At 43.2% G+C, this 23656-nt stretch overlaps 1 protein-coding gene across 1 annotated transcript in view; it reads left to right on the plus strand.

Annotated features, from left to right (window-relative positions):
- Positions 1 to 23656, plus strand: part of LOC141155018 (gap junction delta-2 protein-like) — a 70254-nt gene extending 46598 nt beyond the window's left edge. Inside the window, exon 2 of the mRNA XM_073641615.1 lies at positions 15277 to 23656. Within this exon, the coding sequence (XP_073497716.1) occupies positions 15277 to 16108 (832 nt within the window). The 3' untranslated portion in view covers positions 16109 to 23656. The remainder of the gene's footprint in view (positions 1 to 15276) is intronic.

Below are 23656 nucleotides of genomic sequence, written 5' to 3' on the forward strand. Positions count from 1 at the left end.
GGTAGGCGATCTTATACCGGTACCTGGCCATGCGGGCCACCCATTGCTGCTCCAGGGCCCCCAATTTCGCATTCTCCAGGTGAGCCAGCGGGTTGTTATCTGTTCTCACCAGTACTTCGGACCCAGACAAATACTCTGCGAACTTTATGGTCATTGCCCAAACCAGAGCCAGCAACTCTAATTTAAAAGAGCTTTAATTATCTGGGTTCCTCTCAGAGTCGCAAAGAGAACGACTGGCGTACGCAATCACGCGCTCTTTCTCCTCCTGTACTTGGGATAACACGGCTCCCAGACAATGTAGGCTCCCATCAGTATGGAGTATGAATGATTGGGAGAAATCCGCATAAGCAAGTATTGGGGCCTCGGTCAGGGCCATTTTTAGGGCATGGAAGGCCTCTTCCTGGCTCCTTCCCCACTGAATCGCCCGATTCTTGGAGCCTGCCGGCACTCCCTTAAGTAGCTCCAGCAATGGGTTGGCTATGCGGGTGAAGTTGTTCACGAATCTTTGGTAGTACCCGGCAAGTCACAGGAAGGCCCGAACGTCCTTCACTGTCTTCGGGGTAAGCCACTCCTGTACGGCGGCCACCTTTTCCCGAGTGGGCCTGACTCCTTCACCGGACACAGTATGACCGAGATATTCGATCTATTTGCGGAACAGGTGGCACTTCTGGGGCTTCACCTTTAGGCCATGACTCTGTAGGCAACTCAGTACTTGCTCCAGCCGCTGGAGGTGCTCCTCCAAGGTGGCGGCATAGACAATTATGTCGTCAAGATAAATCAGTGTCGCCTCGAAGTTCAAATCGCCTAGGCACCTCTCCATCAGATTCTGGAATGTCCCGGGGGCGTTAGTCAGGCCGAAGGGCATCCGATTGAACTCGAACAGTCCCATGGGTAACATGAACGCCGTCTTCACACAGTCATGTTCGGCCATGGGCACTTGCCAATACCCGCTGGCCAGATCCAAGGAGGAGAAGTATCTTGCCTTCCCTAAGGCCGACAGGGACTCTTTGATTCGGGGTAGTGGGTAAGAGTCTCGTACTGTACAGGCATTCAGTCGTCTATAGTCCACACAGAACCACAGGGTCCCATCTTTCTTCCTGACCAGGACAAACGGGGCTGCCCACGGACTCTGACTCTCCCGTATCACACCATTCTGTAACATATGGGCTAGCATTTCCTTAACCTCTTTATACATCTGGGGAGGTATCTGCCGGTATCTCTCCCGCACTGGGGCAGCACTCCACGTGGGAATCTCGTGGATAATGGCTTCGGTGCAACCAAAATCATCCTCATGGCGAGCAAAGACTTCCTGGTACTGCTCCAGTACCTACTCAACCTGCTGCACCTGTTGAGGTGAAAGTCCCGTCAATTCAGCCCGCATTTGTTCTAGGATTCTTCGTCCCCCCTTCGCACTAGCACTGTGGGATTCTGGTGGCACGGTGACCGCCAGAGTCCAGGGGTCTCCTCGTATAGTGGACAGCTGTACCACATCAGGTCGCACCAACTTCTCTGTCATTCCTAGAATCTGGGCTATTTCCGCCCTGGGAGGGAGTGCGAGATCACCTTCGTGAGTACAGTTTGTCCTGGCGGTAAGGTGAGCGCCGTAGCTGCTGGTACTATTATTTTCCCCAGGGTCTTCCCTTCACTCGGCTTCTCCTGAGCTTGGGCGGCTCGGATTAATTGTTGAAAAACCCTCCTTTGGGGGGTTCATGGGTCTCACCGGTCTAGAGGAATCTCCTTCGGCTCACTAATCAGGATTTGCCCGATCTCTTTCAGCACATTCATTCCGAGGGTCACCGGGGGTCCACTTCCGGTTTCCCCTGCGACCAAGACGACCCCTTTTTTTTCCACATCTTTTCCATGCACTCGGATCTTCATCCATACCACCCCTGGGTAATTGTTTAGCTGCCGTGAGTCTAATTACTGGTCCCCATTCGGGTCGCGCTATCTCTGGAAATCGCTGTTGAAAGTAGGCTTCTGCCATCGTAGTCACCTGGGATCCTGTGTCAATCAGGCAGTGAACAGCCCGACCGCTTATTTCGGCCCAAACAGTCTCGCTGGTGGAAACCAGGTCCTTGGGACTTCCTCTTTTTCTTTCCCCTTCCTCAGGCTCTGGGCTGTGTCCCTCAAACATGGAGCCCATTAGTTTAACGTCTGCCGCGACAGGGGCCTCCCTCGGCTTGCACTGCCCCTGGCGTAATGTCCTGCACCTCGCACTTCCAGCAGGTCATGTCTCTGTCTGTGTAGGGCTGCCTCACTTCTCTACGGAACTCTTCTGCAGGGCGGGGCCTGAATTAAATTTTTTCCCTAACTGGGGCAATCGATCCGGGTATCTCTGGTGTCGGTGCAGGGGTCTTCTTGAAACTGGACCATTCATCCCGCATCTCCCGTATCTCCTTCCGCATCTCTCGAGCCCATTCCGGTTCAGCTGCAGGTGGGGTGGGTACCTCATTACTCTGGACCATCCCTGCCAGGGCCAGTAGGGCTATTTCGGCTTGTATAGCTGGGGTCATTCGATGCATACGTGACATACTCCTAACTCTCTAAACCCAGTCCCATCATATTATCCCCGGTGAACTTTGGGAGATTTGCTGAGCATGGCCCCCAGCGGCAAGCTAGATCTAGGGGCTCCCAGGATGGACTGATCTGCAGTGTCTGTGTCTAACGACTGCATCCTGCCGACTACGCCAAATGTAACACAGGTACTTTAGATGCAGTGACACAGAAACACAGAGCAGCCAGTACAGGGTTAATAAACAGGGGGGATTTATTGTAACAAGGTCAATCTCCATGCAGAGAGTAACAGGGGAAATATGGGGACAACAAGGGGAGTAGCAGGTAACAGACTATAAATGACAATTCACAGTTACATTTACGTAACCAAGACCATAGACAGGTTTTCAAGAACAAAAAAGTGACAGATTAAAGAAGCCCTCCTCCTCCCATCAAAAATTGTATCCTCTTAATATATTGCAATCATCATACTATATAGCACTGTGTACTTACAATTGCTCATTTTGCCTTTCTACTCAGTTCATTCTTTAATTCAATATATTAAGAGGATAAAAACTTTGATTGGAGTGTTTCTTTAAACATTTAAAGCATTAACAAGCAGGGATACCTAGATCAAGACCTTTTGCCACTTTGGCATCAAAATTTGTTGCAAAACCGCAATCAATAGAGGCCTCAAGCCGCACAGATTTTTCAAGTTAATTTCCTAATTTTTTTCACCACTTAAAATAATTTAAAAAATATATACAGGTTTGGTATCATCGTAATTGTACTGACTTGTAGAATCAGGTTAAGTTATTTTATCGCAATGTGAACACTGAAAAAACAAAAGCCTAAAACACAATTGTGGAATTATGTTTTTTTTTTTGCAATTTCACCTTTCTCAGATTTTTTTCTCCCGCTTTTCAGTACATTGATTGGTAAAATGAATTATATCTATCAAAACTACAACTTGTTCAGCAATAAACGAGCCCTCATTTGGGTAATGTCGATGGAAAAATGTAACAATTGTGGCCCTTTAATGAAAGAATGAAAAAAAAAAAATACAGAATACTGCCCAGTTGGAATGGGGTTAAGATCTTTATCTTTAAGATGAATTTGGTGCATCTTATTCCAGCTGACTCGTCATCAACACTTGCGTCCAAAAAGCCAGTATTCTTAAATCGCAGTTTATTTGCTAAAAAAAAAAAAAAACCTAAGGGAGTCTAAGAGGCATAGTTTCTCCTTGTGGAGGGTGACAATTTGATACAAGGAGACTTATAGGCCATGCAATGCTTCTATTTAAATACCCTCTTCGGAGTCAAATAGAACAGGAACTCTAGTGCCACTTATTGGAGGTAGCAATCCTAAAAATCAATGTAAACCCTTTAACGGGCCTTGCCACATGACTTAGAATAACAAGCCAAACCAGACACTCTATTTGCAGATATGTGTTTCAGGGTGTTTGCCCCTCATCAGTGCAAAGCATGAAAGCTGGTTTGGCTGGGTGAGAGGACTCTGACAGTGGGTTCAAGGCGTAAAGTTTCTGCTTGTGGAGAGTGTAAAGTCAGCATAAAGAGACACTTTATCCCTTTGACACCCCTGTCAGAGGCCTCGCAACCCGCCAACCTTGCTCTCTTGCTTTGCACCCATGAGAGGCAAACATCCCTAAACACATTTCTGCAAATGGAGTTTCTGGTTTGGCTTATTCTAAGGCATGTGATAAGGCACATGAAAGGGTCAACATTGACTTTTAGAATTGCTACCCCCAATAGGTGACACAAGAGTTCCTGTATTCTTTCTCTTTGAAGAGGCTATTTGCATGGTAAAAAAAATCAAGTACCCACATTTACAATAAACCAAAACATAGGTGCACCCTTAGATCACACAGGCTTACTCACACCTGTAAACTAACTGTATACAGGCTTGTTCCTTTATACATACTGTACATGCACAGAAAAACACAAAGAAAAGTGCACTTGTCATATCCCTAGGAACCAACCTTAAATGCTACAGGGGTATCCAGTTTATTGTCAGGACCAAAAGTGATAAGGTCTAAGTGGCCAGACCCCAACTCTCATATTTTTATACTTACCTAATTATCTTCAGCCAAAAAAGAAGTCATTAGTGACACCAGTCCTTTAATATCCGATCCCGGGTATTAATAGATATCCGCACAGAATTCTGCATAACTCCAGTTATTACATTTAAGAGTGAAATATGTTCAATCCATTATAATCTACAGTATGTGTTCAGCTCTAATCTGTTTCTACCAATTATGTAATCCATCAGATAAGCCCGGCCTTGTTTATTAGGTCAAGGGCCAACCTGTATTATGGCTGCAAATGACCCAATTGCTGCAGGTTGGGGGGAGACAATTATCAAAATTTAATTCTTGTGTGGGAAGGAAAAGTGATCAAATTCACCTGTAAGATGCTTTGTGTTTGGACCTAAAGGAAGGAGAAGGATCCAGTAACGAGTCTGACTCCTCCAGCTAGGATTACACCTTCATAGCTGAATGCGTATATATTATGTGCGGATTCGGTGACACTTGGGTGCATGGGAATCGCTGGCTCTTCGTCTTAAGAAGTGCTTGTTTTTGCTGTGCTTGGCAAACTGTTGTTGGAAATCTGATGCCTCTTCCTTCCCTTACTCTGCTTCACAGCAATGCGGCAACTTGAATTTCCTGGTCCTAGAAAAAAAACACCATGAAGGTCTCCCATCTATCATGAGTATCCGGCTCCATTAAGATCTGCTGGGAATGGAGAGGTGACCATGCGTGGTCGGCTCTCTCTATCCATGTGTATAGAATTCCTTAAAATGCACACTTGCGTAGTGATTTTCAGAACAAGGGACTCGAAAGGTGTCCGTCCGTCCATGCATGCCCAACTGCCTAGTCCTCATGCCACACCATGACGCCATGCCTGCTAGTGTTAAGTAGAGCATTCCTCACTCTGAGTGATTTACACCCTTATCCCTTTATGAATCTCTGTATTCTCAAAGAAAACACATTGGGAAATGTGACCTTTGCCTTTGAAAAATGGATCAAGTTTGGGTCAATGGGACGATTCGTTCTAAGATTTTAATGTAATTTTATTATTATTTCACACCCTCGGTCTCGAGCCATGGCGACTTGATAAAAGATCGACCACCATGGTCTTCTCCATCATTATCTTGATTGTATTAAGCCATTGGGTTGCTGATCTTCCTCTTTGCCTTCTTCCTTCTATTCCTCCAACCACAATGTCCTTCTCCAGTGATTGCTCTATTCGTATGATGTATCCAAAGTAGACAAGTCCTAGCTTCTAGTGACATGTCTGGCTTGATTTGTTCCAAAATTGATTTGTTTGTTCTTCTTTCCATCCATGGTATTGATAACATCCTTCTCTAGCTAGAGACTTTTTATAGTTGACCAACATTGAGGCATGTATTGTGCTGACCATATTCCTGGTTTCTTTTCCTGAGATTTTTTCTGTACATGCAATTAATATTTTTTTGGGCTTTTTTATTGCACCTTTCTATTCTAGCCTTTAGGGTGATAATGGTTCCAGACCACATTGAGTGAGGGCTCCACATTGTTTAGTTTTAAGCTCTCCCCATACACCTTAGAAGGCTGTTGGCCGATTGTTCATCTAACAGCTATCTCGCCAGACTCTCCCATAGAGAAAACGCTAGTGTGGTTTCTATGAGAGAGACACTGCCAGACATCTCTGGAGGCAGCTAATCTCAAGAAGAACAAACGGATCTGCAGTCCGAAATCAGATAATGCAGAACCTTAACTCCCCCGACATCATCTGCCCGGCACTCCAATACGCATTGGACGGTTGGCTGAACCCATCGATGTTGGCAATTTCAGCTGTCATTAGTCTAATGTGTATGGTGGGCTTTGGGTTGCCAACCTCTGCGGCAAGGTTATCTTAACTTACAACTTATAAAGTGTTTATTTTAGGACTTTGATATAGATGTTGGTCCCAGTGGTGGGACCAACGTCTACCATCATTAATGATACATTCTAAGATATACGAGATGGGGCAACTGCTTTATGTGATTTGTGCAAAATACAGTTCCTGGCTCCATTCAGATGGAGCTTTGCAGAGCCCTGTTCTTTGGATAATGGGGGTCCCAGTGGTCAGACCCTCAGTGATTAAAAAGTTGGGTAAATTTTGCCACTTTTAGAACAAAATACTGATCTAAAGTTATGCATCCAAAGGGTGGCGTAGAGTAAAGTGTCTAGCATGGAGCATGCAACAAGGTATGAACTTATTAGACATTATATAAGATTGATTTCCTGACCTCCCTGAGTCAATTCCAAAACTTAGTAAGGTTGTTATTTTCAGCAGATCTTGTAGAGAAGAAACTCTAGTAGACATCTGCGGTTCACTGCATCTTCGTGCAAGTTTCCGCAAGCATGTAGAAGAAGAGAGGAACATTTCACTAGGGCATTGTGCACTCAGTAGCATTGTGTGCGTGAGTGCATGTCTAGAGCCCTGTGGTGCAGTCTGGCACATGTGCGACCTGCCTTTCCATCTGTTCCTAGCTGCACGCAGGCCATTGCTCTCTGCATGACAGAACTGCAGATCATGGCCTCATATCCCTGCTATTTTATTATATATGAGACACATCAAAGCCCCATCTGTTGTGTAGTGTCTGAACCAGAGGCGTAGCCAGGGGTTCAGCTCAGAGGGGGCGAAACATCTAAGTGGGCCCCTAACCGATAACCCTGATTACAACACGGTGGCGCCCCCTAATAGTGGGTATAGGGGAACCTCAGCAGATGACTATGCTGTTAATGAAAATAAATCTCTATACAAAGACTAGCACTGATATTACTGCCATATGGTGACCATCAGTGGTACATATCAGTCCTGAAGACCATACAAGTGATTACAGTACAGTTATATATAGTGACTTAAAGGTGACGTTCTTTCTGATGGAGTCGTTTCCTTTTCCTGTCTTTTCCATCTGGCCGAGACCGACATGACGACTTCTCCAGCCAGGACTCGTCTGCAGAGATTACTACAAAGACACATCTGACTCCTTACATTTCAGCCCCATCCCCATCTATTCCCAACCTGCACAAACTCCTCATCCTGCTGATACCCCAATAGTGAGCCGCTGCTGCCTTATGTGACCCTATTACAGCACCCACTGTATGGTACAAAAACAGCGCTCCTCTTACTGCCCCACACTGTAATGCCCACCACTGTGCCCCTTACAGAGTAATAATGCCTCCTTTGTGCCATCTAGATGGAAAAAATTTCCCCCTAGAAAATATTAATGCCCTGTGCAAGTGCCCTAGAAAACAGTGTCCACATTTTGCTGGTCGCAATACTTTAAGTGTCCCTATAACAATAATGCTTCTTAAGTGCCAAATTAACATTTAATAATATCCACTGAGTCCCCCAATGTACAGCTCCCGTATACAGAGTATAATAGGCCCACAGCTCCTCTGTACATAGTATGATGTCCCCACAGCTCTCATATACACAGTATGGTGGGCCCACAGATCCCCTAAACACGTATGATGGCCCACATCTCCCCTATACCCAGTATGATGAGCCCACAGCTCCCCTATACCAAGTATGATGGTCCCACAGCTCCCCTATACACAGAATGATGGGCCCACAGCTCCCCTATACAGAGTATGATGGGCCCACAGCTCCCCTATACCCAGTATGATGGGCCCAAAACTCCCCTATACACAGAATGGTGGGCCCAAAACTCCCCTATACACAGTATGATGGGCCCACAGCTCCCTTATATACAGTACGATGGGCCCACAGCTCCATTATACACAGTATGATGGACTCACAGCTCCCCTATACACAGTATGATGTTCCCACAGCTCTCCTATACACAGTATCGTGGACCCACAGCTCCCCTATACACAGTATGGTGGGCCCACAGCTCCCCTATACACAGTATGATGGGCCCACAGCTCCCCTATACACAGTATGATGGGCCTACAGCCCAAGTATATACAGTAATATTTTTCCACTGCTCCCCAGAAACACAGTATATTTACCTCCACGGTAGTCTCCACACTTTATAATGGCCTCCACAGTAGCCCTCAAACTGAATAATGGCCCCCCATTAGCTTCCATGCTGTATAATGGCACCCCACAGTAGGCCCCAAACTGTATAATGGCCCCCCACATTAGCTTCCATGTTGTATAATGCCCCCCACATTAGCTTCCACTTTGTATAATGGCCCCCCACATTAGCTTCCATGTTGTATAATGCCCCCCACATTAGCTTCCACTTTGTATAATGGCCCCCCACATTAGCTTCCACGTTGTATAATTGTCCACCTATAACCTGGCCTCATTCAACTTTGCTAAAATCGCTCAATTTTCCCATTCCAACGTGGATTTACACTGAAACTGATCCAAAGAATATGGATCACTTGATTTCACGTTGCACTCCAAAATAACTTGTCGAATCTCCATAGAGGGAAGCTATTAATTCTGAAAGTGCAGGTGTCTCTAAATATGGTGGCCATTTTAGTAGACACTTAACTCCTGTCGGTTTCTCTGTTGCTCTGACAGGAAGTGACATTTCAGCAGCCACTCCAATGTAGCTCTCTTCCTGACAATCTCTGCAACCATAATGTGTTACTTTTTTTCCGACTGTGCCAGAAATCGAGGACTGAATGCTACTGCTACTACTCTATTCGCCATTTACATGACCTACTATCTACTATGTGCATGGACCACAAGGGGGAGATCCTGGAATACAGATTCATGCAGCCTCCACTGAGTGCCTGCTGTATAACTCCATGTGTTGCTAGCTCCCCCTAGTGGTGTCTACATGCTGCAAGAATTATATCATTTATTAACTTGATCACGTTTATTTATACATATTATTAACCAGTAGAGGATACTGGATCTAAAAATAAACAGAATTTTAGATATTAAGAAAATCAGCCTATGCTATCCTTTAGTTGTATAATCTGAGTACTGTGTTCTGCAAAGTAGTATTTGTTGTGCACATTTCTTGGAATCTGGGAAAAATAGTGAGCAGGGGCGAATACTGACACCAGGGGGCGCCTGTGCAAGAAGAGTGTTTGGCAATTGTTAATCTGACCGTCCCTCTGATGTGCAGAGCCCCATCCTGATTAGCATTAGTCAATAAGGCTAATCCACTTGTGTCATCCACTGGTGTTTCTGAACAGAATCCACCTCATTATATGATCTGTCACAGATTTTGTACGTGCAAAACAGATTTAAAATCCACATGAAAAAAACAATCAGAAATTTTACGTTGGAATTGTGAATTTCCCATTGAAATCATTGGGAGATGATGATTTTGTCTTAGAATATGCAACAAAATCCACAAAATAAATGCAGTGTAAACATAAGCTTAAAGAGATATATTATGTACACATGTATAATATCGCTATACACTGTACAATCATAATGCTGATATATGCTGTACTCACATATAACACTGCTATGTACTATACGCACATATTGCTATATACTGGACACACTTATAATATCACTGTACACATAAAATACCGCTATATACTTTATTCACAGACAGTACAGTATAGTACAGTGTAGAGTGGTATTATACATGTGTACAACATATAGTGATATATGTGTATAGTATATAGCAGTATTATATGTGAGTATAGTACATATATGTGTATATACATTATGTGAGTATAGTACATAAATAATAATATATAGAGGTATTATGCCTGTACAGTGTATAGCGATATTATACATGTGTACAACATATAGTAATATGTGTGTATAGTATATAGAAGTATTATATGTGAGTATAGTACATAGTGGAATTGTGTGTACAGTGTATAGCGATATTATACATGTGTACAACATATAGTGATATGTGTGTATAGTATATAGCAGTATGATATGTGAGTATAATGCATAGTGGTATTATGTGTGAATAGCGATATTATACATGTGTAAGGCATATAGTGATATGTGTGTATAGTGTATAGTAGTATTATATGTGAGTATAGTACATAGTGGTATTATGTGTGTACAGTGTATAGTTATTCATGTGTACAGCAGTCACTTTAATCTTTTGGATGCAGCTGAACCGGATGTCTACCGCTGGCCATGGAGGGAAACAGGAAGCGTTTTTCATTCAAATGTCCATGTCGGTTTATTACTTCATAAACTGTTCATAAGTATACAGAAAAACAAACAGCCTTTGTTGCAGGCAAAACAAAGTAAAAAGTCCTTTAGGCAAAATCTCTAGTTAGCCAGTCCTGTGGGCACACAGGCTGGATAGCGTCCAGTACCCTGGCTCAGTCTGGAGACAACAGCACACTGGAGGCCTTCTCCCTCCAAACACATAACATGTGCCAAACAACAGCCTCCATTTTAACTTGTTAACCAGACCCAGAGATGAGGTTTTTTTCTGTAGCCAGACCCGCCCATGTCTCCAGCTACCCGTAAAAGCTGGCCCAGAGCACCAAACAATCCTCTTCGTGCTTACATGCACTAGAGCAACATTCCAGGATTACATGACAGATGACAACCATCTCTTTGATACATACCTCCCATCTACTATGTGTCCGTGAGCTATCTTACACCATCAACCAGAATACCCTCTTAAATTTGGGTTGAATGTTCCTATATAGAGAAATGAATTACTCTGCCTGTAAGACATAGGGCTTTATATAGTGATTTCTATTGTCTGACTTTAGTTCTGTAAGTTATCATGGCGCCATTTTTTGCATCAGTCATATTAAAAGGTACGTGATGTGACAACAGAGTTATCAAGGGCGAGATAGCCGAAAACATTGTCAGCTTGCCTTATGGCTATGGGAGCGTCACAAGCTGTCGACAAGTGTTACCATGTTGCAGGGAACGTCATCCTCTGGCAGCGTGCGCTCCGAGCACTCTCTGCCTTGGATTAGTCTAGCGGCCGATCAAGGGTTAATAAAGCAATCCCCTGCTGTTACCACTATAGAAAGGGAAAGGAAGAGGTAATGATATAAGCTCATTTGTTTTAAGACATAGACGTCTGGATAAATCGCGTTCTTTTTCAATATGCCAGTGCAGTTTTATTTTAGGGATTATTTAAAGGTTTAATCAAATTAACAATTATAATGAAGGAGCGACTCTGCGACACATACAGCTCCGCACAAGGAGGTACGAGGGCACATGATAATGATGCATTCGCTCTAAGTGGGGTCACATTATGCGACTTCTTTATTCAGATGTTCAGTTGTCTTATTCCTACACGAGACATATGCCAATCTTACCTTGTAGTTAAAGGGAATGCGCCATTAGAAAATGTCCTATTTTTAAAATCATGCTTTTTAAGTGAATTTTTTTTTTCACGGTTTTTTAACTTTATATATCACTATATTAAAAAAAAAAAAAAAACTCTTACAATTTTCACACTGACTATTAGGGTCCGCTCACATGGCTGTATATTCACTCTTGCGAGACACTCGGAACAAACTGTGTCAGAGCTTGATCCAAGTGTCATCTGAGTGTGATCCGATTCTCTCGCATACTAGAATCGCAGCACAGTGTGGATAAGATACAGAACTTAATTTCTCCATCTTCTTCATTGTCTCTGTGCCCATAAATTGGACTGCACAAAAGAGATTTGTCTTACCTTACTTATCCTGATGAAGAAGTTGGGCAAAACTTCGAAACGCGTTGATTTCAATTTGTAACAGACAAGAATTTAATAAAGAGATTTAAAATCCTTTACTGGAACCATTGGTATGGTGTCTCGACGTGGACTAGCCGGCAGCGCAGTGGAAACCGTTTTGTACTCCTCATCACATATATACAGTAGATAGTACAGGATCCACCATTCACAGTAGGTGATATCACAGCTCACCTCCTCCTCCTCCTGTACAATGACTAATATCACCACTATATACAGTTGATAACACTGGATCCACCATTCACTATAGGTGATATCCCGTTCTTTTTAGAAAGAAGGAGCTTTTTTCTGGCATCACTTCCAAGCAAGCTATACTTGTTCTGTCTTTTTCTAATTGTACTGTCATGAACTTGAACATTGAACATGATAACTGAGGCCTTTATAGTCTGAGCTGTAGCTCTTGGGTTTTTTGCAATTTCCTTAAGCATTGCATGTTCTGACCTTGGTGTGAATTTGCTGGGACGTCCACCCCTGGGAAGACAGTCAACTCTCTTAAATGTTTTTCACGTGTGTATAATCTCTCTCACTGCAGAATGATAGACTCTAGATTGTTTGGAAATGGCTTTATAACCCTTCTCAAATTAAGGGGCATCAGCAATTGCTTCTCTAAGATCTCTGTCGATGTCTTTCTTCATTGACATTGTGTTAGCGCGCTCCTGAATGCTCCAGACCAGCAAACTGCCAAAACTTCTGCTTTTATAGAGGTGGTCACACTTTGCTGATGAATAATTAATCAAGGGCATTTGATTAGCTGCAAATGGCTCATACGTAACCTCTTAATTCAGGAAGTAATCAGGGTGTACTTAATTTTGTTTTTTTTCCTACAGCCAAGCTTTTAGGATCTGGAATATTTTTTGGCAGGAGGAAAATATCAGTGGCATATAGTACCTATATATTACCACCATACAGTGCCTAATACCAAGATCCCAATGCTGCCATATAGTGTCATTTTGAACCATATTTTTGTTCTTAATATTATTATTTTTCTCCATAAAGGTTTTTTTTTTGCGTTTGACGGGGACTTATGTGTGACATTTAGTGGAATTTGGTTATCTGAAAAATCCATTTGTGTAATTATTACATATAGATTTTTAGGCATTTTCATCTATTACGCCACATTTGTCTCATGGGTGTCGATGGATTTTCACTTTTTTTACAAGATGAAGAATTATGTATTTCTAGCTGTTGTACCAGGAGAGACGCAAAAAACACAACCCCCATTCTCTTGTGTAGTTTTTAAAGGATAATGGAAGAATGACACACTTAAAGGGAATGTGTCGTCAGAAAATGGCCTATTGTTTAAATCAGGTTTTACTTTTGCATGTTTTTTTCTAAAGTATTTTTGGCAATTTTTCATTTTTTCTCATATCACGATCTTTATTTAAAAAAAAAAAGTGAAAATATTAATCTTGCAATTTTCAGACTAACCACTGGGACTATTTAAGAATTGTATTTCCTGTCCTTTCAGGAAGTGTTTTCAGCAGAGGAAAGATTATAATGACAGGTAACACAGCTGATAACACAGAATTCACCAATCAAAATAGCTGGTGTCATCTCCTCCCTTCACAATGACCTTTTCACACGCTCATTAGATGCTTCAATAGAAAAGATAAGGGTGGAGTTTAGTCATTGTGGCTAATGTACATGTGCATTTCCTGAACAGGAAAGTTAGTGTTAAAATTGCAAGATTTCTATAATTTATTTTTAATACAGATTTTAATATGAGAGAAAAAACATTGTCGAAAATGTAAAAAAAATAAAGACATTTCACACATAAAAATGATTTAAAAAAATAGATAATTTTCTGATGCTTCCTTTAACTGTTACAGAAGATACTGTAAGTCTATACGACCATCTACGATCATATCCACTAGATCACCCACACTTCTATTTTCCTTTAACTCTTGCACTGCTGACACTCGATGACTCCAGGTAAAGTGATCGCAGTACATGGCGACATGTCATTCTGCAGACATGCACCTGCTGGAATCAATTTGTGTCAACTCCCTCAGGCTTCTCATAGTTGTCTCCCGGATGTCGGCAGCAACAATGGGTATCTGAACAGGTGATGGTCTATTTTTTTTTTGCATTGGCCAGGGATCCTTAGTTATGACACCGTCCACCATGTATACTGTGTTTTGCTGGAACGGGAAGGTCAGGAAATTGCCCAGAAGAACATTTGTGTGTTTCTGTGAATGAGACTGTGTGCAACTCTGTCTTTGCTACCCCAAAACACCATGTTGGACATACCTACCTCCAAGAACCAACCAACTGGCAGGATGGAGACAATGGGTTTCATTAATTTCTTAAGCCGCTATGCACATTAGATGACTGTTGACCAGACGAAGGTTTGGCTGAAACATACGGCTGACAGCCATCTTGGCCTTCTCTCCCGTACACAGGTGCAATCGTTCAGCCAAGTGCTCCTGTGTTCCCTATAAGAAAGTCACCGCCAAACATGTTTGGCAGAGGCTTATCTCTGAGAGAACAAATGGATCGGCTGTCCGAAATCGGACACCCCAGGTCCTTAACTCCCTCAACAAACATTTGTCCGGGGCCCCCCATCCACATCAAAAAGGCTGTCGAACCTATAGGTATCAGGGGTGTTCGGCCGACATTACACTGCTCTGGAAGAACGAGTGCTGAACTCTGATTGATATGGACAACAAAGATGGTTCTGATGAATGTGGCCTTAATGTCGTCATCCCGTACAAACCACACGATGGAGATGGGGGCCTACTTTTCCACCCCTTATAACATCTATTGATTACTGTTGATCACATGTTGCTTTTTTTATATGTAAAGTTTATACATATTTTTGCTCGTTGGGTATCTTAGTGTGTGTTGCAAACTCAAAAACCTAAGTCTACGGCAGAGTGGTAACCTAGGCTTTGTTTCACCTGGGGAAAAGATTCAGTTTACTGCCCCAAACCATGTATCTAATTATCCTAGCCAAGGCAAATCACTAGTTGGCACCCTATTTGCTCTCACCAATCATGGCACATGCCCCTTCCCCAGCTACACTCCTGACCACTACTTGACAAGACAGGTTCGTTGTAGACTTTGGTTATGCCATCTCATATGTGTAGAGTATTCATTATGTTTTTCTCTTCCCGGTAGGATCCTGCTGACTGTAGTGGTCATTTTCCGCATATTAATTGTGGCAATCGTTGGGGAGACAGTCTATGAAGACGAGCAGACGATGTTCATGTGCAACACCCTTCAGCCCGGCTGTAACCAAGCCTGCTATGACCGAGCTTTCCCAATTTCCCACATCCGGTATTGGGTCTTCCAGATAATACTTGTGTGTACACCAAGTCTCTGCTTCATTACGTACTCTGTCCATCAGTCCGCAAAGCAGAGAGATCGCAGATACTCCTTTCTCTACCCTCTGCTTGAGAAGGAACTGCCACGAGAAAACAGGAGAATGAAGAATATCAATGGGATCCTAATGCAAAACCCAGACCTGTCCTCCAAGGATGAACCAGACTGCTTGGAAGTAAAAGAGATCCCGAACACACCCAAGAAAGCAGCAAAAAGCCCCAAGGTGAAACGTCAAGAGGGCATATCCCGCTTCTACATCATTCAGGTCTTTTTTAGGAATGCTTTAGAGATTGGATTCCTTGCAGGACAATACTTCCTTTATGGCTTCAGTGTGCCACCCATCTTTGAGTGCGACCGCTACCCTTGCGTAAAGGAGGTAGAGTGCTATGTGTCTCGGCCAACCGAGAAGACAGTCTTCCTGGTCTTCATGTTTGCTGTCAGTGGCATCTGTGTCCTTCTTAACTTAGCCGAGCTAAACCATCTCGGGTGGCGAAAGATCAAGACGGCCATGAGGGGAGTACAGGCTCGCCGGAAGTCAGTGTGTGAGGTGCGTAAAAAGGAGCCATCCACTTTGGCTCAAGTGCCAACGTTGGGGAGGACACAGTCCAGTGAGTCAGCTTATGTTTGACCCCACGTGTGGTCATGCCAACGGTTTCTAAATCTCCTCCATGCTTTAGAGAATGTATGGGAACGCAAACATGGCAGAGAATGGCGTCAGTCTTCCAACCAACAGTGGAGACCCTGAAAACTATATTAGCGGCCTGTCGACGATTATGGCTGCTGGCTTTTATGGGAAGCAAAGCTTGGATTTAGCGTGGGAGGATGGGGTGGGAGAGGAATATATGGACAATTGCTTTTTTTTTACTACAACTTTGGGCCTGTAAATTGAAGAGTTTTGGTCAGTATTATATTCTGCAACTTATCTTGTTTTTATAATGCCAGCCACTGACGGACCGATGATGATGGAGAGTGGTATACATGTATCCTCCAGGGTGTGTTATTAATATAGAAAATCTGCACTAACTTATAAGAAGCCATAACGACAAGCAGGGAGGACAAATAAATGATATACATAAGGGGTTCTTTAAGAGAGGACTTTATAAATACAAACCTCTCACGACTGTTATATACCTCTCACCTCCCACTCACTGCAAACTCCCTCCGATAAAATCCTCATTCACATCTCACCTGCTCCCGAAACAGAATTGCCAATTACAAAACCTGCTAAGGAGCCAGGAATCTCTAGTTCTTTCTTCTCTTTATCTAACACGTATCATTAATTAAGACATGGAAGGGCACAAGAACAGCCAGCAGGCATGGTAAGATGACACGGCAGGCAAAAAGGGACAGGAAAACAGAGCAAAGAAAAAAAACTTAACAGGTATTATGGTAGAAGAGTAAAATGAGAAGGTAGAAACAGCCAAGATCCAATATTATGGTAGAAGAGTCAAACGAGAAGGTAGAACCAGCCAAGGTCCAATAAAGGATAGCCCAGAAGATATTAGGAGGAAACACCAAAGCCAAGGAGACATCCTGAAGGAACCTTGTATAAAGTAGACGTTGAGGGTAAATGACGCTACTCCCAAAAGGCATGTAAGGAAACACTAAAATATCTACCATGACAGTTTCATTTATTAAGGAGCATATGGTTGTCACAAACTCAGGGGTTGACCAAGTGACCAGATGTGATCGAGGGGAAGGAAGATACTTGGGACAGATGTAAGTAGGTGCCCCTTTATCTTGGCCAATTTCTCATTCCCCATCGTTGCCTGTGTAAAAATGCCCAGCAATCGCCAACGAATGCTGGTTTGCTGGCTGATCGCATTTATTACGCAACCCTAAAAGTTAGCCATGTCTGCAGCATATCCCCTCGTGTAAATATAGGGACAACAATTATGCAAAAATTATCGTATTTCTGATAATAAATTCACGATTTTCACATGAAAAGCAAGCGCCAATATCAGCCTATCGATCAGACCAAGTTTGGGCAGTTTATCTGCTCAAAGGACCCTTAGTACTTCTGGATCAACCATCATGGACCATTTATGGTCTTACTGTACTTTATGTGCCATTGGGTAACTGATAGCACCAGACCTGGATACGTCTACAACCTCTGCACCCGCTATAATTATGCCTCAATATCAAGTGGCATCCCTTTATAGGTTGATGCTTATATAAAAGCAGGGTTCATGCTGATGTTGGCATTCGCGGATGTGATTAGGTCTATATGTAGCTCGGAGATACCTGCCATTACATGCACTGTTCTTGCCCATGAAATGGGTGAGAATAGCACATGCTGCAATTTTTTCCAAAAAAGCAAAAATTGCTCATGTGCAATATCATACAGATTATGACACATGTGCAATATCATACAGAGTATGACTGTACGCGGTCCGCTGCACTCCCAAACCAAAAACATGGTCATGTGAACCAAGCCTAAGGGTCTTTTTTAATGGATCAACGTCACAGCATGTCAGTGCTCATTTAGCTCCAGTTACATTGAGCAAGTCATTGGCACGGCATGCTGCCGAGCGATCGTTAGTGCGATTGTTCATTGGCATTCAGATTCATTCTTGTCGGCGGCACAATCCCTGATTACGCTCGGCGTCGTGCTTCCGATGGAGGATGATTATGATCTCCACATAAAAGAGGCAATCAATCGTAAAGGAGTAGGAAACATTTTCTCACCCAACACGTAGACCAAGGGCGCTCTATAAAAAAGCTCAAGATCTTATAAAACACAACCCAGTATTTAGACTGAGAATACATCATTCAACCAATAAAGTCTACCGGTCCCGACAACAGGATGAGGATACATAAGCAGGCACAATGAGGGAGGACCGAAACACCAAGCTGTTGAGATGCAAAGCTTCGGGGCAGATTTCATATAAGTACGAGTAGCATGACTATTGACGATAAAAAACGACTCAACCTGATTTTTTTAAAAAATTTTGCATGTTAAAGATAAATATTAAGATTTGCTATGTGCAAGATGAGATGATGCCTCCAAGGACATGAATGTCTTGCTTGAGTAAATGAGGATTGCATTTAGTGGTTGTAAATTTGGCATGTTGTGGTGCTATCTTCATGCTCATTCGATATCTATATTAATTGCCATCTATATAGAAATGATCTGCATTTTTAAATCAATAACAAATCGTCACAGTAAATGGAACAGGTTGTGGGCACCAGGACTTTCATCCATAGGTAGGGATTTCCAGCCAACGCTATACCTGGGTGACTGTAGTAGTCTGGTTTTAGAAAACTAATTTTTATATTCCCTATTGAGTAATTTTGACTTAATAGTAAAAAGCCCATCACTCACAACCTGCATCTATTAGAGGGGATACAAAGAGTGGCTATCTTACTGGAGGATCCGCCATGTCCATGCATTACATGGCCAGCCGTTGATTTTAATAGGCATCATGTAATACTTCATTTGTCCTACGGTTGTGCTGCAGGGAATATGAACACTTGCTGCCAGTCTTCCTGATGATTGCTCCTGATCCCTAGTAATCTCAGCTGTAACCCTTCTATCAAAATTCACCCCTATAAAGTTGCCACCTTCTCTAAATCTACTAATTTTTGAGGACGGCATTAAAAAACTTTAAGGGACTATTAAATCAGTCGATCCATATATAAAGATACCACTACTTGTAAGAAGGTATCCAGTCCATGGGCAAGGGGGAATAAAAGTAGGTATCAATTGTATTGATTCATCAGTTATATGGGTTTTCCTAGCTATGACTAAAATATGCCATCACTTTATTATCAGTGGGGGTCCGACCTCTGGGACCCCCATAGATCCCAAAAATTAAATGGATGAAGCACTGACGTACTATTCCTAATTTTTCCCTGCTGCAGTGACACTATCCATTGGCATAGCGCTGAGCCTGTTTCATTTTTTGGATTGGTGGGGTTCCCAAATGTTGGACCTCTGTCGATCATAAAGTGACAACATATGCTAGAGATAGATGGGCAAACCATTTGGATTTCCAATAGCCAGCTACTATTGGAAAGAGCCTAAATATACATAGATATAAGGTTCATGTTTGGGGTATAAACCAATACCCCTTACTCAAATAAATGATATCAATATACCCCCAAAGCTACAATTGCGCAATGTTCTGTTTTTTTCCAGTATAGTACGGATCCCCCCATCTACCTCCTGTGACATATAACACAGGTTGGGAACCAAGGGCTTAGACAATATTCAGGAAGACTTCAAGAAAAAATACCATCCCACTTAGGAGCCCCCCATTTTTCCTAGGGTACCTTCCATTATAGTGTTATAAAAAATTAAAAGAAAACTTTTCTGTGACTCAATTTGATCCTTCTAAAATCACCAAAGGACCAAACCACATGGTCTAGAGACTGAAGTAGCTTAAAACTAAGTAAAAAAAGTGCTTAATCCCATAGAGGATGTCAATGGAATCAATAAAAAAGTTGACCAAAAATAAGCCGGGACATAAGGTGACCCAGTGGCCACCGTCTAGTAGCAATTGTGATAATATGCCTTCTGCGCCAATGCGAGCCAATGGCTTGTCAACGAGGCTCTGCCGATTTGATATGTCGGACCCTTTCTACTTTCTTTCAATGCACTTTTTGTATAGTCTCCAAATAATATGTAGCCCACGAAACGTGGTGACCTCCTGATCTATAACGTGTAACTCTGGTGCTAATACTCACTTTTGGGCAGGTGTAGAAGAGGGGGTAGAGTACAAAACATCATAAGAGCACTCATCACTGTAATGTGGTCAGGTACTGATGGGGATCAATCCAGGGATGGTTACATTCCATTAAAGGAGCATTTTGCGCAAAATAAATCTATCACCTATCTGATATGTGCTACAGAGCATCAGAATTGATGCTGCACTGCGGCAAGTAGGAGTTTGATTGGAGTGATGATCGAACGCATGTCACCATTCCATTCAAGAGTGGAACCCCCAGATAAGTCTATTGATGGAATACCCCTTTAAGGAGCACTTTAACTGACTAAGGAGCTTTAGGACCTCACTGAACATGCTCCAAACAATGCTCCAAAAGTGGGTTTGGCCTCGGACCAGCCGCTAAGGCTGTGTGCCCACGTAGCGTTTTTCAAGCGTATATGCTGCGGAATTTCCGCAGCGTAAACGCTTGAAAAACGCATGTATATCCGCACCCCATGGTCCCCAATGGCATTCCGCAATGTCAATGCCCATGCTGCAGATTTTTCCGCAGCGTATATGCTGCGGTCAAAAATCCGCAGCATGTTCATTAATTTTGCGGAAGCGCAGCGGAATCAATGTGCGGATGGTACCCAAGTCTGGATGAGAGGAGACTCTCATCCAGACCTGGGTACCAAAGAACCTGTAAAAAAAAGAATAAAATAAAGTTTATACTTATCTTCTGATGTTTTCCCTCCGTCGCGCTGTTGTCTGAAGGACCTGCCACGTCATTGAGTCATGTGACCCACCACATGACTCAATGACGTCACCGCAGGTCCTGCACACAACAGCGTGAGCCGCTCAAGACTCCGGACGGGGCAGAGAATGCATCAGAAGGTGAGTATAAAGTTTATTTTTTTATTTTTTACCATTCTGAACAAGTTGTCAAGCACTTTTCCAAGTGATGCTTGGAGAAGTGCTTGATAACCCGCATGCGGAAATGCATGCAAAGACGCCTCACAAACGCTTCTACCTGGCGGGAAAACCGCATGTAATATCCGCATGCGATTTTCCCGCCAGGGAGAAACGTAAAAAATATGCTTCAGGTCCGCAACGTGGGCACATAGCCTAAAGCTCAGCTCAAGGATATATAGTTTTTTTTTATGATTTGAATCCAAATTTGTATGTAAAAAACTATTAAACTGCTTACTCTGCCCATACACAGTGACTGATGGGTTCTCCTGTATTAGTTTGTAGGACTCACAGGCTTTCTCTATGAGTGGGCGGGGTAAACGGGACTCACAGGCTTTCTCTATGAGTGGGTGGGGTTAGCGGGACTCACAGGCTTTCTCTATGAGTGGGTGGGGTTAGTGAGACTCACAGGATTTTCTCTATGAGTGGGTGGGAAAGTAGGACTCACAGGCTTCTTCAATGAGAGGGCAGGGTTAGCAGCCCTTACAGGCTTTCTTTATGGGTGGATGGCGCAAACAGGACTCACAGGCTTTCTCCATAAGAAGGCAGATGAAGCAGGACTCACAGGCTTTCAGGAGTGGATGGAGGAAACAGGATTTACAGGATTTTCTCTATGAGTTGGTGGGAAAGCAGGACTTATAGGCTTTTTCCATGAGAGGGCAGAGAAGCAGGACTCACAGGCATTCTCAATGAGTGTGTGGAGAAAGCAAGACTCACAGGCTTTCTTTATGAGAAAGCAGGGGAAGTACAATTTGCAGGCTTTCCCTATGAGTGGGTAGGGGAAGCAGGACTCACAGGCTTCTCTATGAGTGGGTAGGGGAAGCAGGACTCACAGGCTTCTCTATGAGTGAGTAGGGGAAGCAGGACTCGCAGGCTTCTCTATGAGTGGGTAGGGGAAGCAGGACTCGCAGGCTTCTCTATGAGTGGGTAGGGGAAGCAGGACTCGCAGGCTTCTCTATGAGTGGGTAGGGGAAGCAGGACTCACAGGCTTCTCTATGAGTGGGTAGGGGAAGCAGGACTCACAGGCTTCTCTATGAGTGGGTAGGAGAAGCAGGACTCACAGGCTTCTCTATGAGTGGGTATGGGAAGCAGGACTCACAGGCTTTCTCTATGGGTGGGCGGGGAAGCAGGACTCACAGGCTTCTCTATTAGTGAGTGAGGGAAGTAGGACTCACAGGCTTTCTCTATGGGTGGGCGGAGAAGCAGGACTCACAGGCTTCTCTATCAGTGAGGGAAGCAGGACTCAAATGCTTTCTCTATGATTTCTGACAGCATTTTACATTGAAATACTGAACCAAATAATAGAAAACTATATATTTAAAAACTCAGCATCTCCTCCTCTATCGTTTGCCGCCTTAGGTAGGAAACCTGAGGCTGTGTCCACACGGTGCGTTTACTATGCAGCCCAAAAAATAGAAACATTTTTAATAGCCAAGCAGAGAATTGCATAACTACATGCCCATAGAGATGACTGAATCGATTCACAGGACCCTGATCCTGGACAGAAACCCCGCAAACCTCCTCCTACCTACCGGTATTCACGACTCTTCTTCTGATTAGTCATGTGTGCATCACGCTGCAACAATGATGACACACTGTCCCTACAAATCAGAGGAGGCACCGGGAGGTAGGAGGTGGTCCACAGGGCTCCCGGGATACTGACTCCACAGCTAGAACAGGGTCCTACAAATTGATTCGCTCATCTCTACATGGCCATTAACATTAAAGGCAATTTTAGCAAAAGTCATTTGCATTCTATACTGATCTGTACGATTTTTTCCCACAAGGTGTGAACGCAGCCTTAATCAAGGTCGCGTATAAAATAACTAGTAGCATAGCTTCACTTAGACTTAGAATTCAGCCTAGATTTGGACAATTCATTTAAGTATGTGCCCCTCAACACGTCATAAATCGCGCAATTTTTCTAAAGTCATATGTTGGTATGTAAGCATGTGTTTAATACCTGTATACGGCCTGTTATTTTTTTTCTATAAAAAAAAAAAGTGGAGTATTGTACTAGAATGTTATATTACTGGTTTGATGATTAATTTTTTGCAGATCAGCAATTGGGGGAAAAAAAAAAAATCCAAAGGGTTTTTTATTCTTTAAATTGATGTTTATTTCCCTTTGAAGGAATCACTGCCTCCATTTAGCAAATTCTATCTCAAGAGAGACAAGTCAATGGACGTCTTTTCCTAACTGACCTGCAGGTAACTCTCCGCGAAGAGTCAACGTTCCACGCTACGCCCACCGTCACCTGCAGGCGGCGCCGTCCGTATTACATGGTGCTGTCACCCGGCATCAGACTCAGGATACAGTCAAAATGGAAGAAACTCAATGGTGCTTGTATCAACCAAATGTACAGAAATATCCAAGCGTTCCGGACATTGACTTTCTACCATCACATTTCTGGCACAGGGTCATGGGGTGGGCTGAACCGATGATGCAATGCAGATTATTGCTGTAATACAGGTGCAATATTCCGAGAAGAACAAGTCTCAGGAATTCTATGGAGAATCTATGAATTACTATAATAAATGCTGATATGTGTCTTCTTA

Source organism: Phyllobates terribilis, unplaced genomic scaffold (assembly GCF_046119375.1).
Source record: "Phyllobates terribilis strain yellow unplaced genomic scaffold, ASM4611937v1 Scaffold_7__3_contigs__length_470593459, whole genome shotgun sequence".
Taxonomy (NCBI): domain Eukaryota; kingdom Metazoa; phylum Chordata; class Amphibia; order Anura; family Dendrobatidae; genus Phyllobates; species Phyllobates terribilis.